Genomic DNA, 27134 nt, shown 5'->3' on the forward strand with positions numbered 1-27134 from the left:
CCCGCTACACAAAACCCCACAGAGAAAAAAAGAGATTAAAAACCAGAAGGTTTTTTAAGCTGGTATTTTTATTAGAACTCTCTACATAAAGCACCTTTGCCTGCCTTAAACTTACAGTACTTCTCTGAACACTGCTTTTCTGTAACACAGCACAAGATGCTTCAAACTACTCCGCATTTCTTGATTTGGACACTGCCACCTTAACAGCTTGCACAATGGCATCTTTATCAATGCCAAACATCTTCAGGAGCTCAGCTGACTTCCCGCTTCGTGGTACATGAGACACAGCCAAGCGACTGACTGTGATACCAGGCTCACCCACTACAGCAGCGCACACTGCTTCTCCAATGCCACCTATGAAAAAATTCAAACACAACATACATCTGTACGCTTCAACAGGCAACATATAGATTGCATGTATATCTGATCCAAAGGTCCCTGTAAGTTAAATCCCCAAATCACATGCTTATAAGAAACACTGATCACAATATATGTCTGAGTTGCCCATTTGTGAAATGAAAACAATTCCCTATTTCAAAGCCATTCTGAGGACAACCAGCCCGACGTTTCTGAAGTACTTACAAACTGGCAGTAAGAAACATATACCCCTAAAGGGCACAGAACTGTCAGAAAGCCCTCACCAATTCAGCATCAGCCACCGAGAGCCAGGTTTAAAAATATATTTAGACTGAGGAGTATTTACAATCGTACTTAATGTGCAGAAAGTCAACTCCCACCAATCTCAACAGCATTTAAGATCTCCATCTTTTCGCAATGCCTGTAGATGCCGCTAGGTCCCTCTCTGAGTTATGTAATATATTCACAACCTTTGCTTAGAGCTCAGCTCAGACTGAATCACTGTCAGTCACAGGGACAAAGGACACAACAGGGAACTGTGTGGCAGCAGTTAGACGCTGGAAGCAGGAGTACTAGGGAAGAAGAAAACAGGACTGGTGTCAAGAACTCTGAGACCTGAGAGGAGAGACACCTTGGTGCTGCACTTCAGTTAGGGCGTATCCATGAATGCAGGGCTTTTCACAGCTCCGGGCACGATGGGATTTAACCAGTCAAACTTAGCCTCCAGCCAGAGGCACCTCCACGGATGCAGCTGGTAAGATCAGCCTGATGTGGCCTTGCAATGCATTCAGGCTTGTGATGCGTGTACACTTGACCTTCCTTGATTGTATCACACAGCAAAAGCTGTGCCAGTGTAAATCACATGTTCATCACCTCAGACTGTGATGATTTTGCCGTCTCGCAAAGCAGCAGAAAAAGATTTGTCCAGAGTTGAAAAATAAACTAGAAAATGATGAGGCTCAGGGATGCTATCACCATCCACAGTCTGGAACAAGAGTATGGCGTAACCAGCACTTACGGTAATACCAGATCACTTCAGATACCTGGCAAGAGTGATGTTTCACCTTAAAATAGGATAATCTCATAATATCTACTAATTTCTATTAGTAGATATCTACAGTATCTACTAATGCCGCAGTTCACAGCTGCCCCTTTGCTGATTTCTCCATCTCCCCTAAAAAGGGGCAAGCCTGACATGCAATTCACAACAGGTGCTCTCTGTTTGCATATGGTCTCATCTTCACAGGACATGTTTGCACAGGCAAGCCCCTGAGAACCTGTGCAAACAAGACATGTCAGAGAACAAGCGGCAGCAGGTTATGGAGTTAACTTCAGCTGGAGGCCGGTCACAAGTGGTGTTCCCCAGGGCTCAGTACTGGGGCCAGTTCTGTTTAATATTTATCAATGATCTGGATGTGGGGATTGAGTGCACCCTCAGCAAGTTTGCAGATGACATGAAGCTGGGCATCAGTGTTGACCTGCTTGAGGGTGGGAAGGCTCTACAGAGGGATCTGGACAGGCTGGACTGATGGGCCGAGGCCAACTGTATGAGGTTCAACAAGGCCAAGTGCCGGGTCCTGCACTTCGGTCACAACAACCCCATGCAGCGCTGCAGGCTTGGGGAAGAGTAGCTGGAGGCTGCCTGGTCGTAAAGGACCTGGGGGTGCTGGCTGACAGCCGGCTGAATATGAGCCGGCAGCGTGCCCAGGTGGCCAAGAAGGCCAATGGCATCCTGGCCTGCATCAGAAATAGTGTGGCCAGCAGGAGCAGGGAAGATTGTTCTCCTGTATTCGGCACTGGTGATGCTGCACCTCGAGTCCTGTGTTCAGTTTTGGGCCCCTCACTACAGGAAAGACATTGAGGTGCTGGAGTGTGTTCAGAGAAGGGCAACAAAGCTGGTGAAGGGTCTAGAGAACAAGTCTTATGAGGAGCGGCTGAGGGAACTGGGGTTGTTCAGCATGGAGAAAAGGAGGCTGAGGGAAGACCTTATCGCTCTCTACAACTACCTGAAAGGAGGTTGTAGTGAGGTGGGTGTTGATGCCTTTTCCCAAGTAACAAGTGATAGGACAAGAGGGAATGGCCTCACATTGCACCAGGGGAGGTTTAGATTGGATATTAGGAAAAATTTCTTCACCAGAAGGGTTATCAAGCACTGGAACAGGCTGCCCAGGGAAGCAGTTGAGTCACCATCCCTGGATGTATTTAAAAGATGTGGAGACATGGCACTTAGGGACATGGTTTAGTGGTGGACTTGGCAGTGCTAGGTTAATGGTTGGACTTGATGATCTTAAGGGTCTTTTCCAACCTAAATGATTCTATGATTCTAAACAAAATCCTGGCACAGAAGCTGGGGGAGTCTTATAGAGACTACTCCACTTCTCCCAAGAAGCTTTTTATCTTAAAATTTACTTGGGAATCACCTTAGAAATTCCTTCTTGCATGCATCATGCACTTTTTACCCTAGCTTAAGAACACTACAATATACCAGCCACAGATTCTAAAATGGCCTGTAAGCAGGTGAAATGAAGGAACAAAAGAAGAGTCCAGTGAGAATGCAAAGTGGTCTGGCTCTTCATAGGCCCCGATCTGCAATTTTGTAGCAGAAGGAGGAATTTATCTCAGAGTGATGGTGGAAACTGCCAAAACCACTTGACTTCAAGCAGCCTGGAATCAAGCTTTTGGACACAGGGAGAAGCCATTCTGAGAACATTGTGTGCAGAATCACTGCACCACAGCAGAAATTCACAATTTCACTCGGCACAAATGAATCAAGACTTCACTTGGACCAAGCATACAGAAGGGCACCCAAGGCCAAGTTAATCAGAAAGGCAGCCCTGATTAACCCATTATATCTTAGGAAACTTTCAACCCTCAGTGTCATCTTATAATCATAACAGCAATATAAAAGGCTAACCCCTCTCTTTTGCTTTAACTGAATGACAGCATCAGGTCCCATACTTCTCTCTCAGGTCTGGAAAAGCTGTGAGCTCCCAATCCCTGGGGAACAACTGTGTGGGCTGTGACCTCCTGGACCCAGCTCACCTTCATGGTAATGGTCCTCAACAGTGATGATTCTGCCCTTGGTCGCTCTTGCATTTTCAAGTATTGTCTTCTTATCCAGGGGCTTTATAGTGAAGGGATCAATCACACGGATGAATATTTTTTCTGCAGAAATAGAATGAAATTATTTGCCACATGAATTTGGAAAATGCAAGACAATTTAAGTGCTACATCTTTTAGAGCCATTATGACAACTGTCTACACTAACTATCAGGTATCTGTACCTATGGCTTGTCTACCATGGAACCCAGCCAACCCTAATTTTTGTATGCATTCTTTCTTCACGCACTTTGTGACATAGTAATATCCATCCATGCCACAGACAAAACACTTGAGGCAGAAAAGCCTTGGATAAGTCACTCAAGGTCACTAGGAGTGCCCATCAGCAAAACAGTAATCTAACTGGTCCTCCCACAGGTAAGAGCAGAATCTAATCATCGGGAAATCCTTCTTATTCAGACTGTCAATCATGATTTTTTTACCAGACCTTTATTTTGCCTTTAACTTTATTGTCAACCCAAGCGCAAATGTCTCCTGCTTCTTTGGTCTGTAGACGTTCCCTGGAGAGGGACTTTTTACAAGGGCATGTAGTGATAGGACAAGGGGTAATGGTTTTAAACTGAAAGAGGGTAGATTTAGCTTAGATGTAAGGAAGAAGTTCTTTACTGTGAGAGTGGTGAGGCACTGGAACAGGTTGCCCAGAGAGTTTATGGATGCACCATCCCTGGCAGTGTTCAAGGCCAGGTTGGATGGGGCTTTGAGCAACCTAGGATGTGGAACTAGGTAATATTTAAAGGTCCCTTCCAACCCACACTATTCTATGATTCTGAATTCTTCATTGCAGGATGCCCACCTACCAGGTATGTCTGTCTGACTTGCACCAGCCCTGATCACGGCACCCTTAAGGTTGGCATCAAAACCAGAATTTGTCCTGTCATCGTAAGGCAGGCTCAGATCACTTGTTAACGCTATGTACAAATGGCAATTGTTTATAAAGAATAGCAAATTACATGAGGTTTTGTCTGATCTTGGCTAGCTGAACACTGAGTCAACTCTTATCATACATAAAGAAGCACTATGTTAATGCTGACAGTTTTGTGACTGAAGGCTCTTTAGTAGCAAATATATTTTAGGTATTAGACACTGCCTCTATACTATGGGATTATCTCTCCATAGCTGGTTATTCACACTTCCAAGATCAGCAGAGCATTGCAAAGCATGATAAATGCAGAAAAAAAACAATAGTTCTGAAAATACAACTTTCAAAATGTCCTGAGACTGATGGCTCAAGGTCATGACAAAATATCTGTCCACCTAGATACAGCATACAAAGCTACCCATAAGCCATGGGCAGCATTAATTGCATTATCTCTTACTATTCATTATTTCTTCCTGGGCACATGCTACTGACTCACAGATGGATTTTTGATGGTTTCTTTCTATTCTTATTTCACTGGAGGATTTTTATCTTTACTGTGAGACGTCAGTGCATTTGAGCACTATCATAGAATTATTGCCTCCCGTGCTAGTTAAAAGTTGATAGATTCATTCAAAAAAACAAGTTAGCAGTGAACCATATCTACACAAAGGCGCTGCATATCAACAGCATTGTGCAAGAGCACACACAGTTGCAGTAGCTCAGCTGACAATCTGTATTTTGTTAACTGGCCCCAGCCTGATTGCACTCTATTAGTGTTGGCACCCTAGCCCACCCAGACAATATGCCAGGGAAGGATCACTCCTGCATCTTACACACTTCCTCTAAGGTTATGCCTACAGGGCACTTTCAGACAGATTAGCAGTTCTAAGCAAACTTTGATCAGATCAGTTTGGCAATTTTCATGGCTACTAATGCTGCTAACCTAACTAAAACATACTCAGGCAAGATTGGCAGATATATACTATGTTGCACTGTATCAGCTTAACAAGTGACTAGATGTCTGTAGCATTTTAATTAATGTTTACCAGCACAAAGGGTGAGCAGTTAGGCTGAGTGGCATTGATTTATTTGCTGTGTTAAATGATAAAAAAGGAGAAAAAAAGTCAAACCCATAATCTGATCACCTTTTCTCAGCTGCTCTGCTGCAGCCAGAGCCTCATGCAGAGTGACTCCTGCTCCAATCACAGTCACTTGGTCATCCTTACTCTTCAGAACCAGCTGCAAGAAAATGTTTCCATGTATTTTTAACAATAAATCTTACTGATATTTCTAACATTTCTGGAGATTTTATTAAAAAGATCAAATCTTTAGCATTGGAATGCTTTAGAGGGAAAAGGGCTTTTACAAGAGGGACTTTGCATATTTTTTCAGATTCTGTTTATCTGGGCAATATTTACCTTTGCCTGTCCAATATGGAAGTCCTCATTGTTGTTGTAAATGACAGGATTTTCAGGACGACTGGTTCTTATGAAACAAATGCCCTGTTTCCGAAGTAAACATGTTATAAGTTACAAAACCAGAAAGGTGTTGACATTCTAGTTTGTAAACCCTATGAAAAAAATACAGCAAAATGACTTTTTCTGTTTGTCTGGTTTTCACCCTTCTATGTTATTTCTGGTTCTACCGAGTAAACTCCCCCCACCCCCATTAGTCCTTTTTCAATAGCTGGTTGTTCCAGACATCATAATACAGTTAACCTCTTCTCAGAGCATGCTGATAAGTCACAATTTTCTTTCTGATTTCAAGATCTTTATTTCTCTTTTCTTCTCTTGTGGAAATGGAAAGTCCTACTTGAGTTAATTAGAATCTTATAACTTTGTCATACACGTGCAAATTTTGCACTAGTAACTTTAAAGGAATAGAAGAAATGCTCAGCTGAAAGGAAGGAAAAATGCTTTCCATCAGTTAATGTTCAGATGCCCTTCCAAAAGAAGTAACAAACCAGTACTTATCTAATCTCTTTCATATTACCTCACACTCCTTCCCCTCCCGCCATCTTTTTTTCACAAACTACATCACATTTGTACACACCAAATTTCCACACTCCTTCACTTAAAAGCTGTACTAGCAAGATTGAAAGTTTTCAGATTATTTGCTCCTTTCTCAAGGTAAACTCCTATGGCAGCCTAAAGTACCACCAATCAAGGAGATGATCCAACCCAATCCTACCAATGACATTTGACCATTACTATGTCAAATTAGCTGAAGGTAAGAGAGATCAGAAACTGTCACAGCCACATGGGAAATCTTAGTCACAGTCCAATTTAACTGCAATCCATCATTGGCAACAGAGGAGCAAAAGATGACCAGTGAGACTGTCAACTACAGTAAGCACTGGCTCTCAGTATCTCCCAAAGATGTAGACTGTCTTAGACTAATTGAGGACCTGACTCCTGAGCTTTCACGTACAGGCACTTGATGATCAAAATCCTCAAGATAAATTTATCTTTCCATATCCAGCTTCAATTTTGACCCCAGAGATATCATACTAAGAGTGTACTTTCTGTAAGTTTGCTAAAGACCAACAAGAGTTACACTCGCCCTTATTTCTGAGCCAGTTTAGACCCAAACTGCAATTGCTGTGTAATCATTTACATCTCCCCAAATCTGGCCCACAGCATTCCAGACTGTTCATTCTGCACTAGCCTGGACAGAATGTCTGCAACCTTTCCATGCAAAGAAAACATCCCACTGCCATGCTGGAATCTTTGAAAGAATTTATGTGGGTAGAGACATGCAAGAAACATGCCAGAAGCAACAAAAGTAGTAAAAAAAATAAAAATAAAAAAAATTATTTTCTGGCTCAGAAATACCACGATGCAAACCTTGGTGTTGGCAGCTATTTCCACTGCTTTTTCAGTGGCTACAGCATCGCTAGGGTAAAACACAGTGGCATTGGGAACAGCCCGGAACATGCACAGATCCTCCAGTCCCATCTGAGATGGCCCATCTTCACCTAAAAGAATTAAACCAGGGTTACAAAAGAGTAAATGCACATTTTTGACAATCACTCAATATAGCAGTGAGGTTCAATGTAAACCAGAAAAAAAAAGAAAGTATAAAATCAGGCACACACAGGACATGCAAGTCTACCTGCTTGAGAAAAGAATCATCTTCTCCTTAAACTTGGAACCATCTAAACAGTAAATACAGATAGAAAGAGACTAAAAAGAAAGAGAACTGGGGTTAAAAAGAAAAAATAGAAAATAAAGTATAACAATAAAACAACACAAAAGGAAGACAACCAAAGCAGGAAGGGTACAGATACAGAAAGAGGGTCATAAGATATCTGAGCATCTTCAGATTTACATGTACTGAGGCTGCACGAGCAAAATTTATACTTTTCTATAGTGTTCCTCTAGATTTAAACTGCTGGAAATGTGAAAGGAGAATTGCATGTGTTCCATCAGAAATGGAGTGTGCACTTGGTACAACTACTCTCAAATTCTTAGGCTCACCTCAAGATTAAATGAAGGGTATGTATTTTTCAATACTATAAAAAGTCTTTTAAAGAGCAATAGGGCATCTGTGTTGTTAATTTAACAACTCAAGTGCCTTATGGCATAAACTACAGATCTATAAAAAAGAATTGTTAGCCAGAACATGTGCCATGATTTTCCATAATTAAAGAAACAACCACCACAACAACCCCCACCCCCATTGACCTTATGTAACGGTGCTTTGGGAATGGCCCTGTTCCAAACTAACCATGCAAAGAATTTTGAATCCAGTCATGTCACAGCCTGCAGAGGAGAAGCAGGGCAATAAGTCTTCCCACATGCACCCACTACCTGTTACTCAAGAAGGACGAGTTCACGAGGAAGGAGGAGGGTATTTTCATAAGAGCAGCACAAAACTCTGAAGAACTTTAAACATGTTAAAGAAATCAATCATTGAACTCTGCCACTATACATTACTAATAAAGTAACCACGAACCATGAAAAGAGAGTGTCTTGGCTTTCAGTCATGACTTGAAAAAGATTCTCAACATCATAGTTTCTAAATCTGTATGGACTCTGACTGAACAAGTGGGATCTCAGTGGGCATAAAATGCACCCACACAATGTATACATAGAAGAAAAGTGAAATTATGAACAAAATTAACAGGTACATGAATCAGAATCTTACCCAAGTTAAAGAGAGTACTCATGCTTGTCCTACTTTTGCTAACATGGTGCCAAAAATACCAGCATTCACAGCTCATACTAGTAATTTACAGACTAGCACTAAGTTGAGTTCAGCCCCAAATGCATCTTTACGAAAATCCTGATTTACGTGGTTTTAGAGTAACGCAGATCAAAAGAGTAATTTTCAATTACATCTGCAAAACCTTCACTTATAGCTTAATAAAAAAATGTGAGTGCTTAATACGAACCATATCAAATGTCTAGAATATAAAAATTATTGTTGAAACAACTGATATTTCTATTTTTGACACATGTACACTATGATTTCTTTCCCTATATGTTCAGTTTGGAAAATACAAATTTTCCATTATACTCTTACAACCTTGAAAACATATTAAATGTATTTCATTAGATGCTTTGGTCCATCAGCAACTATTGGTCTAGGAGTGAACTTAGTACAAGTTCAGAAGGTCACTGTGATAGTTATTTCTGATAAATTTAACAGGTCCAAATTTTAATGCAGCAGAAGCCCAGGTCTACCTAGAACTGCATACATAAAACTTCAATTTTCACCACAGATCCAGTTAGGAGTCTGAATTTCATGCAGGCCCAAAGTTCTAATAGGAAGTACAACTAATTCATACCCTTCCATTTAAAATTGAATTTTCTACCTGCTAAAGGATTTCTCTGAATTACTTTCTTTTAGAACTCAGTTGGAAAACTTTGGGTTCAAATTCTTTTTTGAAAATCAAGAGTTGAGGCCTGAATCAGATTTGTAACTCAAACAAATTTATAAATCTAAATATGCACTTCACAATCACAGCTCCCAGCAGAACATTTCAAGTGCTGAAAATTGAAACTTGGAAGTGTGGTTCTAGGAGACAATTCAGGTAACCCAAAGGAGTTTTATCTTCTTAAATGAGCAAAGACCAAAGCTAATTGGCTTTTACACCAACACCCTTTGCTGCTTGCTAAAAGACTTAAACTGGATTGAACTACACTGCGATGAGGTGAGAGGACTGATTTTAAAAAGAAAAGAGGATTGTAATAGAATCCCTCCCTTAATGACATATACAAGCCATAATCTGATATACTCAGTCTCCACTACTAAAGCATACTCTATACTGCTGCAAGTTAAGTTTGCGGTTCTGGATGAGACTACACACGTTTATGAAGCATCTTTAAATCTTTGCCAATATTACAGGTCAAACTTACTATTTTGCTTTAAACAAAAAAACCCAACCCTCCTCCAAACCATACTGTTAGCCAAAACTATTAAATCAACTGAAAAGTTGATGGATGCAGAGAGCCTTAATTTACTACCCCTGTCAGCTCTCCCTCTCTTTCTTTTCCCTTATAAATACCTAGAGGTTTTTCAAGCATGAATGTCTACTGGCATTTTCCTTCTTGGTATGCAAGTCTGCTCCTGTTTTCATGGGTGATGTCTATGCATTTCATTAAAAAACCCACAAAACTCCCTTCTCTCCCTCAAACCAAATTCAAAACCCAATATGATCCGACATGTATCAAACAGTTATTTTGTGAAGCAAAGACCAGAGAAGGTAACGCTAGTGAGGACCTTTCAGCCTGTTGCTCTGAGATGTGCTGGCTACACTGCAGCACACTAAGTCTTACAGAGAGGAGCCAGGGGCTCTGGAGGTAACAGGAGCCAAGAGGGAAACAGCAGTGAAATACCTCAAAGGAGTTAAAGGGTGTTCCTCTAAGAAGGTGACATGGCTGACAGCCCAGCTGAAGTGCCTCTATACCAATGCAAGCAGCATGGGCAACAAACAGGAGGAGCTGGAAGCCACCATGCTGCTAGAAAGCTACGACCTAGTTGTCATTACTGAAACTTGGTGGGACAAATCCCATGACTGGATTGCAGCTATCAATGGCTACAGGCTGTTAAGAAGGGACAGGCAAGGAAGGAAGGGCGGAAGCGTTGCCCTCTACGTCAAGAAATGAATAGAGTGTGAAGAGCTGTCTCTGAAGAATAGCCATGCGCAGGTTGAAAGTTTATGGGTAAGAACCAGAGACCAAGGCAACAAAGGGAATCTTGTGGTTGGTGTCTAGTACAGGCCGCCTGATCAAGAAGAGCCTATTGACAAAGCCTTCTTACTCCAGCTACAGGAGGCAGCACTATCATAGGCTCTTGTCCTGCTGGGGGACTTCAACCACCCTGACATCTGCTGGAAAAGTAGCACAGCAAGCTGTAGGCAATCCAGGAGACTCCTGGAATGCATTGAGGATAACTTCTTAAGCCAGGTAATAGACAGTGCTACCAGAGGGGATGCAATACTGGACCTGTTGGTCACCAACACAAGTGAGCTAATCAGTGATGTCAAGACTGGAGACAGCCCGGGCTGCAATCATCATGCACTGGTGAAGTTCGCAGTCCTGAGGGATAAGGGTCAGATGAAGAGCAAAGTCAGTACCCTGAATTTTAGGAAAGCAAAATTCCAGCTCTTCGAGGAGTTAGCCAACAGGACCTCTGGGAACCTGCCAGGGACGAGGGAGCAGAACAGAGCTGGTAGATCTTTAAGGACACTTCCCATAGACTGCACTAGCTCTCGATCCCCAGGTGTAAGAAACCAGAAAAGGAAGGAAAGAGACCAGCATGGATGAGTCAAGACCCACTGATTAAACTAAAAGGCAAGAATGAAATGCACAGGCAGTGGAAGCAGGGACAGGTATCCTGGGAAGAGTACATGGACACTACTTGGTAGTGTAGGGATGGGGTCAGGAAGGCCAAGGCCCAGCTGGAGCTGAACTTGGCAAAGGATGCAAAGAATAATAAGGGCTTCTACAGATATGTCAGCCAGAAAAGGAAGGTCAAAGAAAGCATAGTCCCTCAGTGAGCAAGACTAGCAAACTGGTAACAACAGACAAGGAGAAGGCTGAGGTACTCAACAACTTTTTTGCCTCAGTCTTCACTGGCAATCTCTCTTCCCACACCTCTTGAAGTGGATGGAGCACAAGATGGGGACTGGGGGAGCAAAGTCCCTCCCACTGTAAGAGAAGATCAGCTTTGTGACCACCTGAGAAACATGAACATACATAAATCTATGCGACCTGACAAGATGCATCCCAGAGCCCTGAGGGAATTGGCTGATGTAGTTGCCAAGCCACTCTCCATAATATCTGAAAAGTCATGGCAGTCAGGTGAAGTCCCTGGTGAGTGGAAAAAGAAAACACTACACCCATTTTTAAAAAGGGTAGAAAGGAGGACCCTAGGAACTACCAACCTGTCAACCTTACCGCTGTGCCTAGGAAGATCATGGAACAGATCCTCCTAGAAGCTATGCTACGGCACATGGAGGACAGGCAGGTGAACTGAGACAGCCAGCATAGCTTCACCAAGGACAAGTCCTGCCTGACCAACCTAGTGGCCTGCTATGATGGAGTAAACTACATCAGTGGACAAGGGAAGAGCTATGGATGTCATCTATCTGGACTTCTGTAAGGCCTTTCACACAGTCTCCCACAACATCCTTCTCTCCAAACTGGAGAGATATGCTCGATGTCCAGATAGAGATTTGTGACAAGTGGTGTCCCTCAGGGGTCCATACTGGGACCAGTGCTGTTTAATATCTTCAGTGACACAGACAGTGGGATCAAGTGCACCCTCAGCAAGTTCACAGATGACACCAAGCCTCAGCTTGGTGTGGCTGACACAGCTGAGGGACGGAATGCCATCTAGAGGGCCCATGTGAACCTCATGACGTTTAACAAGGCCAAGTGCAAGGTCCTGCACATGGGTTGGAGCAACCTGTGGTATCAATACAGGCTGGGGGATGAAGGGATAGAGAACAACCCTGTGGAGAAAGATTTGGGGGTACTGGTGGATGAAAAGCTGGACATGAGCTAACAATGTGCAATCGCAGCCCAGAAGGCCAACTGTATCCTGGGCTGCATCAAAAGAAGTGTGGCCAGCAGGTCGAGGGAGGCGATTCTTGCCCCTCTATTCTGCTCTGGTGAGACCCCACCTGGAGTACTGCATTCAGCTCTGGAGCCCTCAGCACAGGAAAGACATGGACCTGTTGGAGTGGTCCAGAGGAAGGCCACAGAAATGATCAGAGGCATGGAACACGTCTCCTATGAGAACAGGCTGAAAGAGTTGGCGTTATTCACCCTGGAGAAGCGTAGGCTTCAGGGCAACCTTATTGCGGACGTCTAGTACTTAAAGGGGGCTTTTAAGAAAGACAGGGACAAATGTTTTAGTAGAGCCTGTTGTGATAGGACAAGGGGTAATGGTTTTAAACTGAAAGGGGGTAGATTTAGACTAGATATAAAGATGACATTTTTTACAATGAAGATGGTTAAACACTGGAACAGGTTGCCCAGACAGGTGGTAGACGCCCCATCCCTGGAAATATTCAAGGTCAGGTTGGACAGGGGTCTGAGCAACCTGATCTAGTTGAAGATGTCCCTGCTCATTGCAGGGGGGGTTGGACTAGATGATCTTTAAAGGTCCCTTCCAACCCAAACTATTCTATGATTCTATGATAGAATAGAATTGCATAACATCTTCACAGTTTAATTAGTACTTTGAGGTTTCTGGGTTTTTTAATCAACACATTAACTGCTCTAGTAGTAAGAAATACTGAGGTAAGTTGAAGCAATTATTCCAAATCAGTGACCTTCAAAGGCATAATAAAACAAAAATATTTATTCCTTATAAAGTGTTTTCTAGATTGGTGGACAAGAGCATCTGTGCAAGAATAAGTATCATTAGTTTCTCATTTTAGGGACTGGGAAACAAAGCTACAGTAAGCACAAGACTATCCTTATCACAGAGGACGTCAACTGCAGAGATGGAAAGGAACCTAAGTTCCTCACTTTCAATCCAATCCCTTTATATCACTCTATGCTTGTAGAGTAGAAGGGAAAAGTCCTATTTAATAAGGCCGAACTAATAAAAGAGAAAAAAAGCAGACAAGCTGATGAAGGCTTAAAATCTTTCTCATTCTTTTCAAATACATGTCTGATAAAACTGCAAATATGACTTCTTCCTATAAACAGTGCCACTGTTATACCATCACAGCTATATTACTGATTGTCTCCACAAAGCATTATCAGTTTGACTGCCAGACACTTATCACTAAAGGGATAGGAACTGCTGACCAATAAGTCAAGGCTGCCCTTACCAATAGAAACACCGCAGTGTGACCCACAGAGATTGATGTTACTCTCGGAGATGGCAGCCATACGGATCTGGTCAAACGCCCGTGTGAAGAAAGTAGCAAAGGTGCTGGCAAAAGCAACAGTTCTGTCACGAGTGGCACAACCAACTGCAATGCTAACCTGGAAAGAGGGAGATTGTACAAGAACAGTGAATTCCTCATTTGTCAATTGTTTCCAAGAGATCATCTGTGGAACTTCCTACTGCAAAACTTTAGCAAAAAGCTTTCAATGCAGATAAAAAAAGATCTCTGTCCAGTCCTGCTCCTAATTCTTGGCCTTTCCAAAAAAGAAAAGGAGGCAACTCACTCACCCAGTATCTATCCTCCAGCATCTCATCTGCTCCTTGCCTCAACTGCTAGCTGTTGTTGTTGATCCTTATTGGCAGCTTCTTTTCTTTATCTGCTCCAAGCAGCCATTCACAGAGTTTTAAGACTTATCCCCCTCTTTCTTTTCCTGGATCAAAGGCTTACACTTTCAGTCCAAAGGACATGGTTTTACTATCTCCAGCAGACAAAAATTATCATACTAAATGGGAATGGATTTACCTGTGTTATTTGGACTGGTATTTACTAAAAGGGCCCTTCTTCAGCAAGATGGAAATTAGAACAAGGTCCTTAAATTGTTTACTGCTACATTTACTCCATACATTTATTTTATACAGAAATTGTTCTGCTCTTTGTGGCAAATTTCTCCTAAGCTGATGTAAATCCAAAATGCCTGACTCAAGCTCAAGAAACTGCCCTAGTGTAAAATTTACAAGAGACAGCCCATGGGTTCTTTGGTTATAAATCATTAAAGACAACAAATTTCTGCCTGAATTTGTGTCTTTAATTTCATGTGCTTCAGTGAACCCATACAGGTGGCAACCAAAGACTCAAACAGATGAGTTATCAAATTATTTTAGTCCTTTCTGTACAAGTGTCATCAGGCTAAATTTATTAACTGTTTCTCTGTCCCCATCTTTATACCCCACAGTCTAGTGTAGAACTCATTGTCACATTGTGACATTCCATTTCTTGTGAAGAAAAAAAAACCACCTGAAAAGTCTTTTCAGAGTTAAATCTCTACTAATCACACTGTGGAAAGTATTACTGTTGTTTACATGTTGCCATGTCCTTGTGTTCTGCTGAAACGCAGACAATATGACCACAAAAATAAAAAGAAAAAAAGAGGTGGATTTAGGAAACAATGATTAGAAGCACTCCTGTTGTATTATATTTGTAAGCTTTTGCCATAGTCTAGTTTTTCCCTAAGAAGTGAACAAGTCAAATTAAATATCCATGAATACACATATGAAAAACAAGTATTAAAACCCCACTCTCTGAAGACTCAGACTGAATGGTCTCAGACCCTGTTGTGCAGTATCAGTATTTCATACAACCAAGAGACCAGTTACCATGTTCTGTTCAGCAATGTAGCATTCAATGTAGCGATTCGGATGTTCTTTCTTAAAAAGCTCTGAGAAGGTGGAGTTCTTTGTGTCTCCATCCAAAGCAATCACTCGATCATTAGCATGGCCCAGTTTTGCAAGTGCAACACCATAAGCTTTGCGGGTAGCCCACTAGGAAAAGAAAAATATAGCAGTACTGTTATAATTTTATGTTTCTAGGAGCTTTTTTTTCCCCCATTTTCTTGTTTTTCCATGAGTGCATGCACATACAACTAAAAAAAAAACAAACCCCAAAACACAACCAGAAACATTTTAAATGTTAGCAGTACCAAAAGTACATATGAGAACACTGACACACAGAAGAGTAAATAAAAAAGGAAAAATACAGTGAAGCATCAGGACACACATCTGTGCTGAAATCAGCAACTCCCTACCAATCCAGCTAGGAAATTTTGAAAACCTTGGTTTCCAAACATGGAAATTCACTGAACCTCATTGAGTATCTTTAATTTTAAATACACATAAAATAGTTTGGATAATTGATAATGATCACAAAATGAAGAAGAGTGATTTGAGTCTTGATATTTTAATATATACTTTCAATACCCACTGAGTTGAATGTCTGTGTCACAGCACAGAGGTAGGTGTTTTGCAGGATACTCAAAATAGGAGAGTAGAGGTGGGTAGTTGAAATCGTAGCAAGAGATAACACAAAACCTCCTGCCATCCGTTAAGCAGTCTCACACTTCAAAGATATCTGACAAACAGTGACAAAGGAGGGGAGTACCTTTTCTCCCACTTTGTAAGTTGGTGGTGATGGCATCTTAATATTTCTAATATTTACTACAGGTGCATCTTCTTCTGGAAGGGCTGGAGAAAGCTTTTTCTTATTTTGGATTTTGTCATCTATTTCCTGAATGACTTGTTCAGCCATGTTTTTTGGAAGGGGCTTTCCATGCCAGCTTTCCTTATCTTCAACACCTGTGTATTTAAAAACCACATTACAAATAAGAAAAATATAAAAACTATTTAAGTTTTTAGCTGCAGATTTTACCCAGATAAAAGTGCAGTGGAGTATGACAGTCTAGTGTAGTCTTCCAAGGAAGAACTTCCTTATTATTGCTACTGTAAACAACTACAATGGTATTCAGTTACATTAAGACAGACATGTTTGAATACATAAGAGAAGTAGTCAAATTCCATATATTCCAAACCAGTGATGAAACTCCAGCATATATCGAATTGTACTGAATTTTTTCCAGCAAATACTGAAACAGTTTTTAAATTGGTACCTAAAAGACCTGGTCCATAAGTGTGGCAAGAAGTAAACAGCAAATCAGTGTGAACAATTAACATGAAATTTCAACAGTTAGGCCTAAATAAACAAACTCAGCTAAGTTTCAAACAACAGTTAACCAAGCTGTCTAATTCAAACAAGACCTGACGTTTTACAGCTTTATTTTAATAGATTCTGATGACTCTTATCTTTGGGCACCTAGCACAAACAGCAAAATTACCTCTCTGGGTGATATGCTGCTTTTCACTGAGTAAGTCACTAAGAATAATGAATTTTGTTTCCTTACTCAATGGAAAGGAATGAAGATATTGACTCCTGTTACTAACATTTATCTGGTCAGGAAGAAAAATTTACAGAGTGCTGCTAAAAGCTGTAGCTGAACAGAATCATGGCAGCCCCTGACACACTGGATATGCATTCACTGCATTCTGTGGATACAACAGCTAGCACACATCTCACCTGCAAGAACCAAAAGCATTTTCTTAGCACTAACACTGTTGAGAAGTATAAAGAGTTTGAAAGACTTTCTGCATTTTATTGCTCAAATGTGTACCTACACATCTGACCCCTGACAATGACATTTAGGTAAGTTTCATACCATGTGAAAACTACAAAAGGACCTTAGAGGCACCACGAACTCCAAAATTCCAACAGCTGCTAACCTATGAAATAATTTCTATGGACTACTGTATCCTGTATCTCAATGAATTACACATCAGATCATATGAAATAACCTTAGTATGACGAGGTAGCTTATGTACCATGTCTCATGCAGCTTTGTCAAAACTGTAAATGCAGCATCCCTCCTCATTTTCTATGCATTTATACTGCCTGGCTGGTAATAAGCACACCCAGTTATCTGCAACACAGGGAGAAGAGAGCTTCTGTGACAAAGTTACTCCCTTCTCAGAGTAGTCTCTGTGAGTCTAGGGATCAAGAGCAAGCCAAGATGGGTCCCCTCTTTTGCTAGGGCAATTTTCAAGACCAAGTCACACAGTCCAACGTTCCCTCCTGCCCCCAGCCATCTTCCAGACTAGAAAAGACTTTTTAAAGAATAATAACTCGAGTACAGCTGACAGCAGAGGAAATCCTGCTCTGCAACTGGGGATCTGCAAAAGCCCAGTCAACATGGAAGTACGCCTGGCTGGATAACGTCAAGAACTGACAGCTGCATCTTTGCCTGCTTCCAATGAAGTGTCAATCTAATGTCCTCCATAAGAAAAGGCAACAAAGGAAAAAACCAATAGGGTAAAACTCTGAGTTTTCAGCTTGCATGGTAGTATGATCAAGTAAAAAAGCTGATAGGATACCAACCTTTTTCTAACGTATGACATATTAAACTCCTGTATTTTTTAATGATTGCATCTTTATTGCACTACGTACATATTATTATATACACACATACATGCAAAGCAATAAATGTTTTATTACCTGATATGCCTTTGCCTTTAAAAGTCTTTGCAATGATAGCCGTTGGCTGATGTTTGGCCTGGCCAAAGGCTTTGCAAAGTTCCTCCACACTGTGTCCATCAACAATGATAGCATGCCAGCTAAGAACACAAACAGATCAACTGTTTCTAAAGGGTTTTATCATGTGACACTCTTTGGTAGTTAGCAATAACAATAATGAATACTAAGTTCATTCTAATGCAGTGTCATTTTAAGAGACCCAAAGTATGCCAGAAACATGAACTAGCATTAATTTCAGATCACAAAATATCACAGTCCCTCTTTTACAAACCAAAATGAGTCACAGAGGGATTAACAGCTACTAGTAAAATTCACAGCCCACAGATAACTAAGTTATCCTACATTTCTTCAGACATAACAGCCATTTTTAATCACAAGAGCAAATCAAACATCTAGAAATCAATTAAAAAAAATGACAATGAAAGTTTATTAAAATAGTAAAAATGCTCCACCATAATTCACATGGCTGCTATTGTATCTGACAGTTTATCACAGATTTTTGCATCTACATAGAAATATACATTTCTAAGCTAAATGAAAGCAAATACACAAAGAATTCTCTTACGAGTTATGGTTTCCATGCCCTTTTTTCTGATCTACTTGCTATGACAGTATATTTGGTCACACAAACCATTATAAAATCTGTATTTAGTGTGACAAAAACTGCTTTAAGATACTCTAACAAATTTATCTGAGTAAGTAGACCTTTTGTTTTTCCTCTAAACTAAAAATTCTGCCACTTTTAATATTCCTGCTGTACTAATAACAACGACAACCAATATCAGGCATTATGAAAGGCCATCTTTCTTGGTGATGGTATCCTTTAGAGCTGAAAGCTCATTTGAAAAATTCTGAAATGCAAATAAAACATACAGTTTCAAATTGGAGGCTATACTGAACTTCTTCCAATCACATACCCAAAGGCTTCACAGCGTTTCTGGTAGATTTCAACATGATGCTGCAGAGGGGCAGGGTCACTTTGTCCAAGACGGTTAACATCAAATATAGCAACGAGATTATCAAGCTTGTAAAACCCAGCAAAGGCCATTGCCTCCCAAACAGACCCTTCAGATAACTCTCCATCTCCAAGCAGACAATACACTCGATAGCTAGAAGTAGAAATTAAAAAAAAAATTAGCACAATTAAATCAAAAGCAGAACCCCTCTAACAATTCATAGTGAGAATTTGCTGCTTTGTCTTTCCCAAATGTAACTCCCATTGCTCAATGCATTCACCTCAGATAACCTTAGACAAATTAAATTAAAATACTTTCAAGCTGTTACACATGAAAAAAATAAGATGAGAAATACTGTACTCTTTTTCAAACCTTGGTCTCAAAAAAATCAGGTCTTAAGCTTTTGCAAGGCTTGAATGAACAAGCCCATTAAATCCTGTCACTGTGACTCAGCAAGATCACTAACAATGCACGAAAGGTTACTGTCTGCTTCCTCATTCCTACCATATACTCTCTGGAAGGACGACCAATAATTTAACTTCAGGAACATATAAATTGGGGATGAACTCAACTACAGATTAAAGCACGTTGCATAACCAAATTCAGAATCAGGAAAAAGATAACCAACATGATATGACTTTGTAGACTATTTCCGAACACTGAAGCTTTTTATTTAGGTAAAACTCAGTTAGCAGGAGTACTGTCTGATCTCTACAGAATTCAGCCACTGTATTTTTCTTTTATTATCACTCTCTTTTTTTTTGGATGACAAAGCTTTATAAATGGTTATTACCTATTAAAATTAAAAAAGAATAGTAAATTAGCCTTCAAAGATATAATCTTAAAAAAAATAATCAAGATAGCTGTTAGCAATTTATTTTTTTTTTACTAGACATTAAGCTATAACAAACTTTCGATCTGAATCCCACCTGCCTTTGGCTAAATCTGAACTCCTACATAAGCTGCTCCCCAGTACTCCATGAAAGACCACCTTTTTCTTGTGTCATGTAAGCACTGGTTAGATTTTTTCCACACGTAGCATCTGCTAAACTCAATTAAAATCAGGAAGTCATCTTTCACAGAAATGATTTCAAGCTAGTGAAGTGTAGGACACATTAACTGGGCAGCCTATGCTCGAATGTACCAGAACTGTCACATAAAATATATCAACTACATCAGGCTATTTTCCTCCTCATACAGATTTGCCTTTAGACATCTACTTTTCTTGTGCACAAAACAAATGGCAGAAGCAGACATTTTTGTTTCTATGGAGTCGAGTGCATTTCTGATAATATTTTGAAGCCCTACTTTATGATTCAGTGGTGCTATTATTGACCATAACAGTTCCTTATCTAGATACATGTTCTCCATTATTTGTCATCTGACTTTGAACAGATGCATCTCTAGTTTGCGTCTTCCTTCTGAAGGGACACATACCAGTCTCAAAACGGCTATCAATTACTCTCTGGAAGTTAGAGGCTGCTCCAGCAACTTATGTCTTCTCTGTTCAGGAACATCACCTTGCCATGCTGTCAGGTTACAAAAGGAACACACATAGGCACCAATTCTTGCTAATCTTTAAATTCTTGACAGTTTCACTGGCAATGGCTTTGTAATTATCAGGCTAGTAATCTATCATTTAAAACCTGAATTTGAAATTAGATTTGGGAATGGAGAATAGAATAAGGGGGGGGGGGGGGGGGTGTGGTGGTTCCCCCAATTGAGATAAGAATATAATCTTTTCACAAAATATTCCCATTGAATGCCTATAATAATGAAATATGAAGATGGAATTACCTCGCTCTGTCAAAGAATTTGCCAGTGTATGCCATTCCACATGCAGCACCAAGACCCTGACCAAGGGATCCAGTAGCCACATCAGTGAATGCTTGTCTCTGAGAATAAAAAGACAACAATTATTTTACAGTTAAGAAACAGAGGAACTAGATTCCAGTGCTAGAAGATGGTTCAACATACATCAAAATTCAGCTTCTTGGCCATAACAATACAGTGCAATTCCCTCCAAATCTTGCCTGTTCCCCTTCTTTCCCTGCAATGCATATACCTTGATGATCAGTGTCACAAGCTAACTAGGCTCTCTGAGAGGGAACGCTACCTATGGCCCAGCAATTTCTCAGCTATGCTTTGGATGGCAACAGTTAAGAATTGATGGTTTTGTGTAAAAAAGAATCAATTGAAACAACTGGCTGGGAATGGAAAGACCAATGAAGTGACCAAACTGGATATAAACTCTTGAAATACCTTAAAGCTTCTTGAAGGATGAGAAAAGCCATGCTGGAACTTTATATAAACTTTTTTTAAAATGGCAAATATTGACAAACAGGACTGTAGGGGAACTTTACTACAACAATAAAGCTCATTTTTACATGTTCATTCAAACACAGACACTGATTCAGTTGTGAAGCCATAAATATAATCCTTCTTATAAGTCTTTTATCTTTCTTGTTCTGTAGCTGGCAACCAAGAACTGCTGCAAAATACATGCACTTCTTGTTTTACAGAAAATACCATCTTATATCAAAGGTTATAAGCACTCACTGGTACTGGGTGTCCTTCTAAGACAGAATCAATTTTCCTCAAGTTCAGTAATTCTGCTTCTTGTAGAAAGCCAGCCTCTGCCCAAACAGAATATAAAATTGGTGCTGCATGACCCTAGAGAGAAACATAAATTTTAAACAAAGCACAAGTTCCACAATATCCTAGTATCAAAGCAAAATTCTACAAAGCTGACAAACCCTAGCAGCAGGTTCTTACATTCACTAAGAAAGCATGGAATTATAAAACAATTTTACACACAACGTTCACACTGATGCTTTTTTTCACTCCCCCATGCTCCCCCCATGCTTGGAGCACCCCAGATAGCTGACTACAGTTAAGACAGAAAGAATGCAGCACTCTCGAGGGCTGTTTAGGATGTCCTCAAGAAAATCAACATGGTAGAGTAAGAAGGCCTCTCTCAGCCATGCAGGTCCAATTCAGAAAAGTAGTTTTAGTATGCAAATAAAAAAACCTTGATTCAATTTACTTAGGTACCAGTTTTAAGAACAGAGCACTGTTAACTAAACCAGTAAGCAGATGCATGAGCAAGTATTGTCCCATTAGAACTTCTTCAATACATATGAATTCAGAGTAAGATGCAGTGAGTGACAACAGGCAAAATTTTAAGCTTTATACACTCAGATCCTTGCAGCCAGGTCCAACTGGACAACTGAAAAGTAGTAGTCATCTTCAACCCATGGAGTCATTAGGAGTCGAAAAAGCATGCCAAAGCTTGAAGCCATTTACCAGCTCTGGGCAGAAAACCTGATTAGACAGAGGTAAAGCAAACGTGAAGAAGCGACTCTCTCTTATTGTTTGCCACCTCAGCATTAGCTGCTTGCTTCTCATCCAATTACTTATTTCAGAATGGCAATCAGAGGTGGCAACAGTTGTTACATCCAATGCAGGGATATATACCATCAGCTATGCAGCCCTATTGTAAGACACCATGTGAGGAACTCTGACTCAAAGATGGAACTTGCCTCACTGGAATACTTCATCTGCCAGTTTTTACATCATTATGTTTTCTGAAGGCCCCTCAACTGCTTTTATGTCATATGATCAAAATGCCCCTTGTGATTTGCAAGGGCACAATGCAAAAGGGAACAGAAACACTAATGGCTAGTCCAGATTGTGGTTTTATGTGTTTTCTGAACCACAGTGGCTTCAAAAGTAGTATTGACTTTAACATAATACTGGCACAGCAGGAATGCAAACTACCCACTAACCTACCATAACTGTTTCATATAATGCTCCCTGAAAAGCTGACAGTAATTAGTGCACATTGTGACGTGACTACAGGCATAACAGCACAGCTGCATTTAACAAGTAGAGCACAAAAGCTAACTGTGACTTACTTATTAGAAAATTGGTTATGCCAAAATAAAACAGATGTTAATGTTTCTTGACAGATTCTATAGACAATACAGTAACATTTATTATTTAATATTAGAACAACTTCACATAGTGAAGACTTATCAAGACACACGTACAGACACTTTTTAATTATTTTTGAGTTACGCTACACCTTAACTCAACCAGCTTTTATTTGTCTTTCTGAAGTAGACAAATTCCAAGCTCTCAAATATTTCCAACCGACTTTTGTGTAGATGGAAGCATAAGTAAGCATGAGTCAAGGAAAACAAGTCAATTTAATTTACAGACAGACAGTTCTTCACTAGCAGACTGCAAGAGTATAGCATAACAGTTATTTTACCTTTGAAAGAACAAACCGGTCGTTGCTGGCGTTTCTGGGATCTTGCACTTTGTATCTCATGGTATGGAAAAACAGCACAGACATAATCTCTGCTGCACTGCAACATGATGTAGGGTGGCTACAAGTCAAGACAGACCCAAGATTACCACTTCTCATTATTGTTTGCTCAGGACCATATCTTTAAAATATCATTTAACCAGTCTCCTACTCCTCAGCATTAAAATACACAGTCTTAAGTGCTTTTGATAACCCATCCCATCTACCATTACTCCAATGCCAATTAGTAGTACTTTGAGACAAAGGGAGCCTTCTTATCTAGTTGAAGTGGATGTTAAAAGATAGACCCTGGTGACAGCTCAAGGACATATCTTCTAGAGCTCTCTGTTCTTCTTCATGACAAGGAACACCACCCTAATCGGTGACTGTGAAGCACAGGAAGCAGTATGACCCTGTGCCTGAAATCATACTCTACTAATTTATCTGACAGCAGAAATTCACACTGATGCAGAAAAGACAGCTTTCCACAGTACTTTAGCCACTCACTGAGTGAAGGAATTAAAAGCATGGAATCATGACTTGTTCAGGCTCAGTTGCACAGGCAGGGATTGGTAACACAAGATTAACTTTTGCAGAAAGTTCTGGAACATTTAAACTGTGTAACATAGGTACCATTTTATTTTACCATGTCAGAGCTGATAGAACTAGAATTTCTAGAGAGAGCATTAAATAATACAATTCTTGTATTTCATCTTCTACTGAAAATGGACACAGAAATTTACTGTCTCCAGTAAACACTTAAACACACATTGTAAAATACCAATTTGCTTAATTTCTGGCTAAGAGAGGAACCAACATTTTCAACATTTACATCTGTATCAGTTTGAAATACTGAACTAGTTGGTTTATCAAACATTTATAAGTATCCGAGACAGTCTCTCCCATTGAACTATCTGGGACAACTTCTGCAACAATTTTCAACAGCAGCACAAATTAATACTTCAACTATAACTTGCTTTAGAAACACACAGGCCCATTTCAGAAGGAACTATGCCATATAGTACCAATAAGTGAACATAAAGTTACATGAAAGGGGTTATTCCCAAGTGGCAAATATTAAGTTATTTCAACACAAGGTATATTTCATTTGAAGTGTAATAGAAGGGTATACAATTACTTTTATTTATCTACATTACTGTAATTTAAATAATGATCACTGTAGTTCATATGCATCTTGAAGAGATGGCACTACTTGACCACTTGAGTGTATCAGCCTTTGCTTTTCACTTGCAATAAAGCTTAAAAGGGGTAAGGAGGCTCTTGAAAAACCTTTATTGAGTGTGGAAATTAGCATTTTTCAGATTTTACTGGTGTAAACAGGATCATTCTTGCCATCAGTGGTTGCTACTGAAGTACAGGAAAGTGAATAATGAACAGTAAGAAGGTTATGGCTGCAGAAATCTGCACCAGCTTTGAAAATAATTTGCAGTCACATCTCACTTTCTCTTCTACCAATGTTTATTTTTCATCTTTAACACAACACTCTTAAAACATTTGACCCTACTTGTGAAACAGGACAAACTTACTATGAAAGTGTCACATTTCGTTTCCCGCATGTACATTTACCATGCATGTTAGGATTAGACAACACTTTCACTAGAACTTTAATCCAAATATTCTCTTCTGGTAGTAGTAAACCTTCCCTCCCAACATCCCCAACAGTGCTGCAATAAGAACAAAAACATGCAAAACACTAGCAAAATATGAATTACGGTTAGTGTCCATCCCTTAGTAAGTACTCGCACACAGGGAACCAAAAGAATTAGCTTTAAACCATGGTTCAAACATATTAGTAAATATTTATGTATTTGAGTTAATCAATAAGCCTTACATGCTTGTTTAAAGCTTTCATTCCTTTAATTTTATTAACTTTATACTTAACCATACTTCTATGAACTCCTGGTCTTGGTAAAAAAAGTTTTAAACAACCTAAAATGGTAGCATATGGAAATAAAAAAAAAGGTAGAAAAATTTAATAAGTTACCTGAAAATTGGGAAAAAAATAAACCAAAAACAACTTGTTAAAACTACAGGTTAATTAAATGACTTCCTACTAACAGAAATTACCCCAAATTTAACTACACATCAGGTACCAGAAATCATTCTAAAAATCAACTACACAATTTATTTAAATACAGCCATCTTAACTACAGCTACTGGTCGTCTTATTAGCTCATACTTTTCTAATAAGTTCTGTTAAAAGAATTCCTTGTTAAGCCTAGCAAAGTGTACTTGGATTACTTGTACAAGGGGAGAAAAAAGCCCACAGCAAGTCATCGCCACTATTCTCACACAATCATCCACATTTTGTTCCTGATTGATAAACAACCTAGAACTTTGTGGTGGTGGTCTGATTAACACACTTGTCTGCCAGGTAGCTTCTGCTGAAGAACTGCCTTAACTTTAGTAGGAAACCAAACTAAAGTACATTAGAAAACTGAAATCCTGGATCCACAGAAATTAAGAGTAAAATAATTACTCCAGCATAGTTTTGCAGGGTTTTTTTTATTACTTGCATCAATTTATATCAGCTCCATCTACACATTTCAACTAAAAAGAATAGTGGTGGAATGTTAAAATGGAATACCGAGTGAAAGACAAAAGCTAAAAAATTGAAGGAGAAAATAATCTGCAACAAGTGATCATACCACATGTTATGAAACTTAACTGCCTTTTAAAGAGACTCTTGCAACTTCCACTTTCTAGAATGTAACCATCCAATTCTAGGAAGCCAGGCACTCTTTCAAAACTGCAGAAATTTATCATAAGCTACAAAAGAGACTCTACCAGTTCTGATGAAAATGTCTGCACTACTTATCTAAAAGAAAAACTTCTTCCACGCCCAAAAGCAAGTATGTTCAATCTTTACAACTAACAATCAAATTTTTTCCCCAACTAAGGCATTTTAAGCACAAAACTTTTTTCCAGTTCACTGAATTCTTCCACTACGGCTGGTAAAGTACTCAAAGTGATATGTTTGGGCATCTTCAGGATCAGACTACCTTATGTTTTAGCTCTTGTCCAGACAAAGGCTGTACTTCCTTTAACAAAAGTTAGTACAAGTAAAGATTGCAAGAACTGGTGGGTCAGATCTACCACTTGTGCTACAATATATGCCACAGTTTACAGAAATTACTTCCTTGAAAGAAGTAGGCAGGTCCTGTTTTGTTTGAAGTGCTTTTATTGCAAGTATTTCCTTCAGTTTTACAAACTACACCTTTAACAAACACAAATTTCCTTAAAGTCAATGCAAGCATGACAATTTTCTTAATTAACTGTAAACTTCTGTTGCATTCAAACATCTTTCTACACTCTTAGTTCATACCAGCAATTTAAGCAAAGCTTACTATCTCATTCAGGTTTTGGAAAACCACAACCAGGTTGTGCAAAAATTTCTGACTCCACACAACCCTAGTGCTAGAATAAGATAGAGTGATCAATGAAATGCCTTCGTGCAAGAAGTACTCAGTATTGTAACATACACGAACCAGGAATAAAAAGCTTAAGTAAAATTACTTTTACTGTTGCTTCATCAGTATGGGGAGAATAGTTTTACTATTGAATTTTACGGACCACAGAAGAGAAGCAAAGGCTGTAGCAAGACCCTTATTCTTCAACAGCACATCAGACAAAACAGAGGAATCATTTTATCTGTAAATAAGACAACTGATACCATACATCTCTGTGGCCTGCTTAAAATACACACTAGAAGCTCAAGACTGAAGCCCAAGCTCTAGTAAGTAGATTTAGCACAATTTTTGTTACCTATGATTTCACACAGGCTTGTATAATACTGCCTGCACATTGTAGCTTTGAAACAAATCAAGAATTAAAAGAGCAATTGTTGGGTATCCTTTACTTCTCTCTCCAAACTGGACCAAACAAGCTACAGCTTTGTAAAAACCCACTCCTGCGGCTAGCTGAGAGATTCCTTGTGTCCCAACACTCCATTTTACAGCAAGAACCAAAGCAGCGTTTTCATTTGCTCTATGCAAAAGGAACGAGTAAAGTTCAGTTTCT

At 39.7% G+C, this 27134-nt stretch overlaps 1 protein-coding gene across 1 annotated transcript in view; it reads right to left on the reverse strand.

Moving 5' to 3' along the window:
• Window positions 1–49: 49 nt before the first annotated feature.
• TKT (transketolase) overlaps window positions 50–27134 on the reverse strand; it is a 28721-nt gene continuing 1636 nt past the window's right edge. Inside the window, exons 2-14 of the mRNA XM_049826048.1 lie at window positions 23058–23175; window positions 21341–21454; window positions 20579–20676; window positions 18743–18934; window positions 17787–17905; window positions 15846–16039; window positions 15065–15229; window positions 13632–13788; window positions 7183–7313; window positions 5755–5838; window positions 5482–5575; window positions 3400–3522; window positions 50–354 (exon numbers count right to left, since the gene is read on the reverse strand). Of these exons, the coding sequence (XP_049682005.1) occupies window positions 167–354; window positions 3400–3522; window positions 5482–5575; window positions 5755–5838; window positions 7183–7313; window positions 13632–13788; window positions 15065–15229; window positions 15846–16039; window positions 17787–17905; window positions 18743–18934; window positions 20579–20676; window positions 21341–21454; window positions 23058–23175 (1777 nt within the window). The 3' untranslated portion in view covers window positions 50–166. The remainder of the gene's footprint in view (window positions 355–3399; window positions 3523–5481; window positions 5576–5754; window positions 5839–7182; window positions 7314–13631; window positions 13789–15064; window positions 15230–15845; window positions 16040–17786; window positions 17906–18742; window positions 18935–20578; window positions 20677–21340; window positions 21455–23057; window positions 23176–27134) is intronic.

Source organism: Accipiter gentilis, chromosome 23 (genome assembly GCF_929443795.1).
Source record: "Accipiter gentilis chromosome 23, bAccGen1.1, whole genome shotgun sequence".
NCBI lineage: Eukaryota > Metazoa > Chordata > Aves > Accipitriformes > Accipitridae > Astur > Astur gentilis.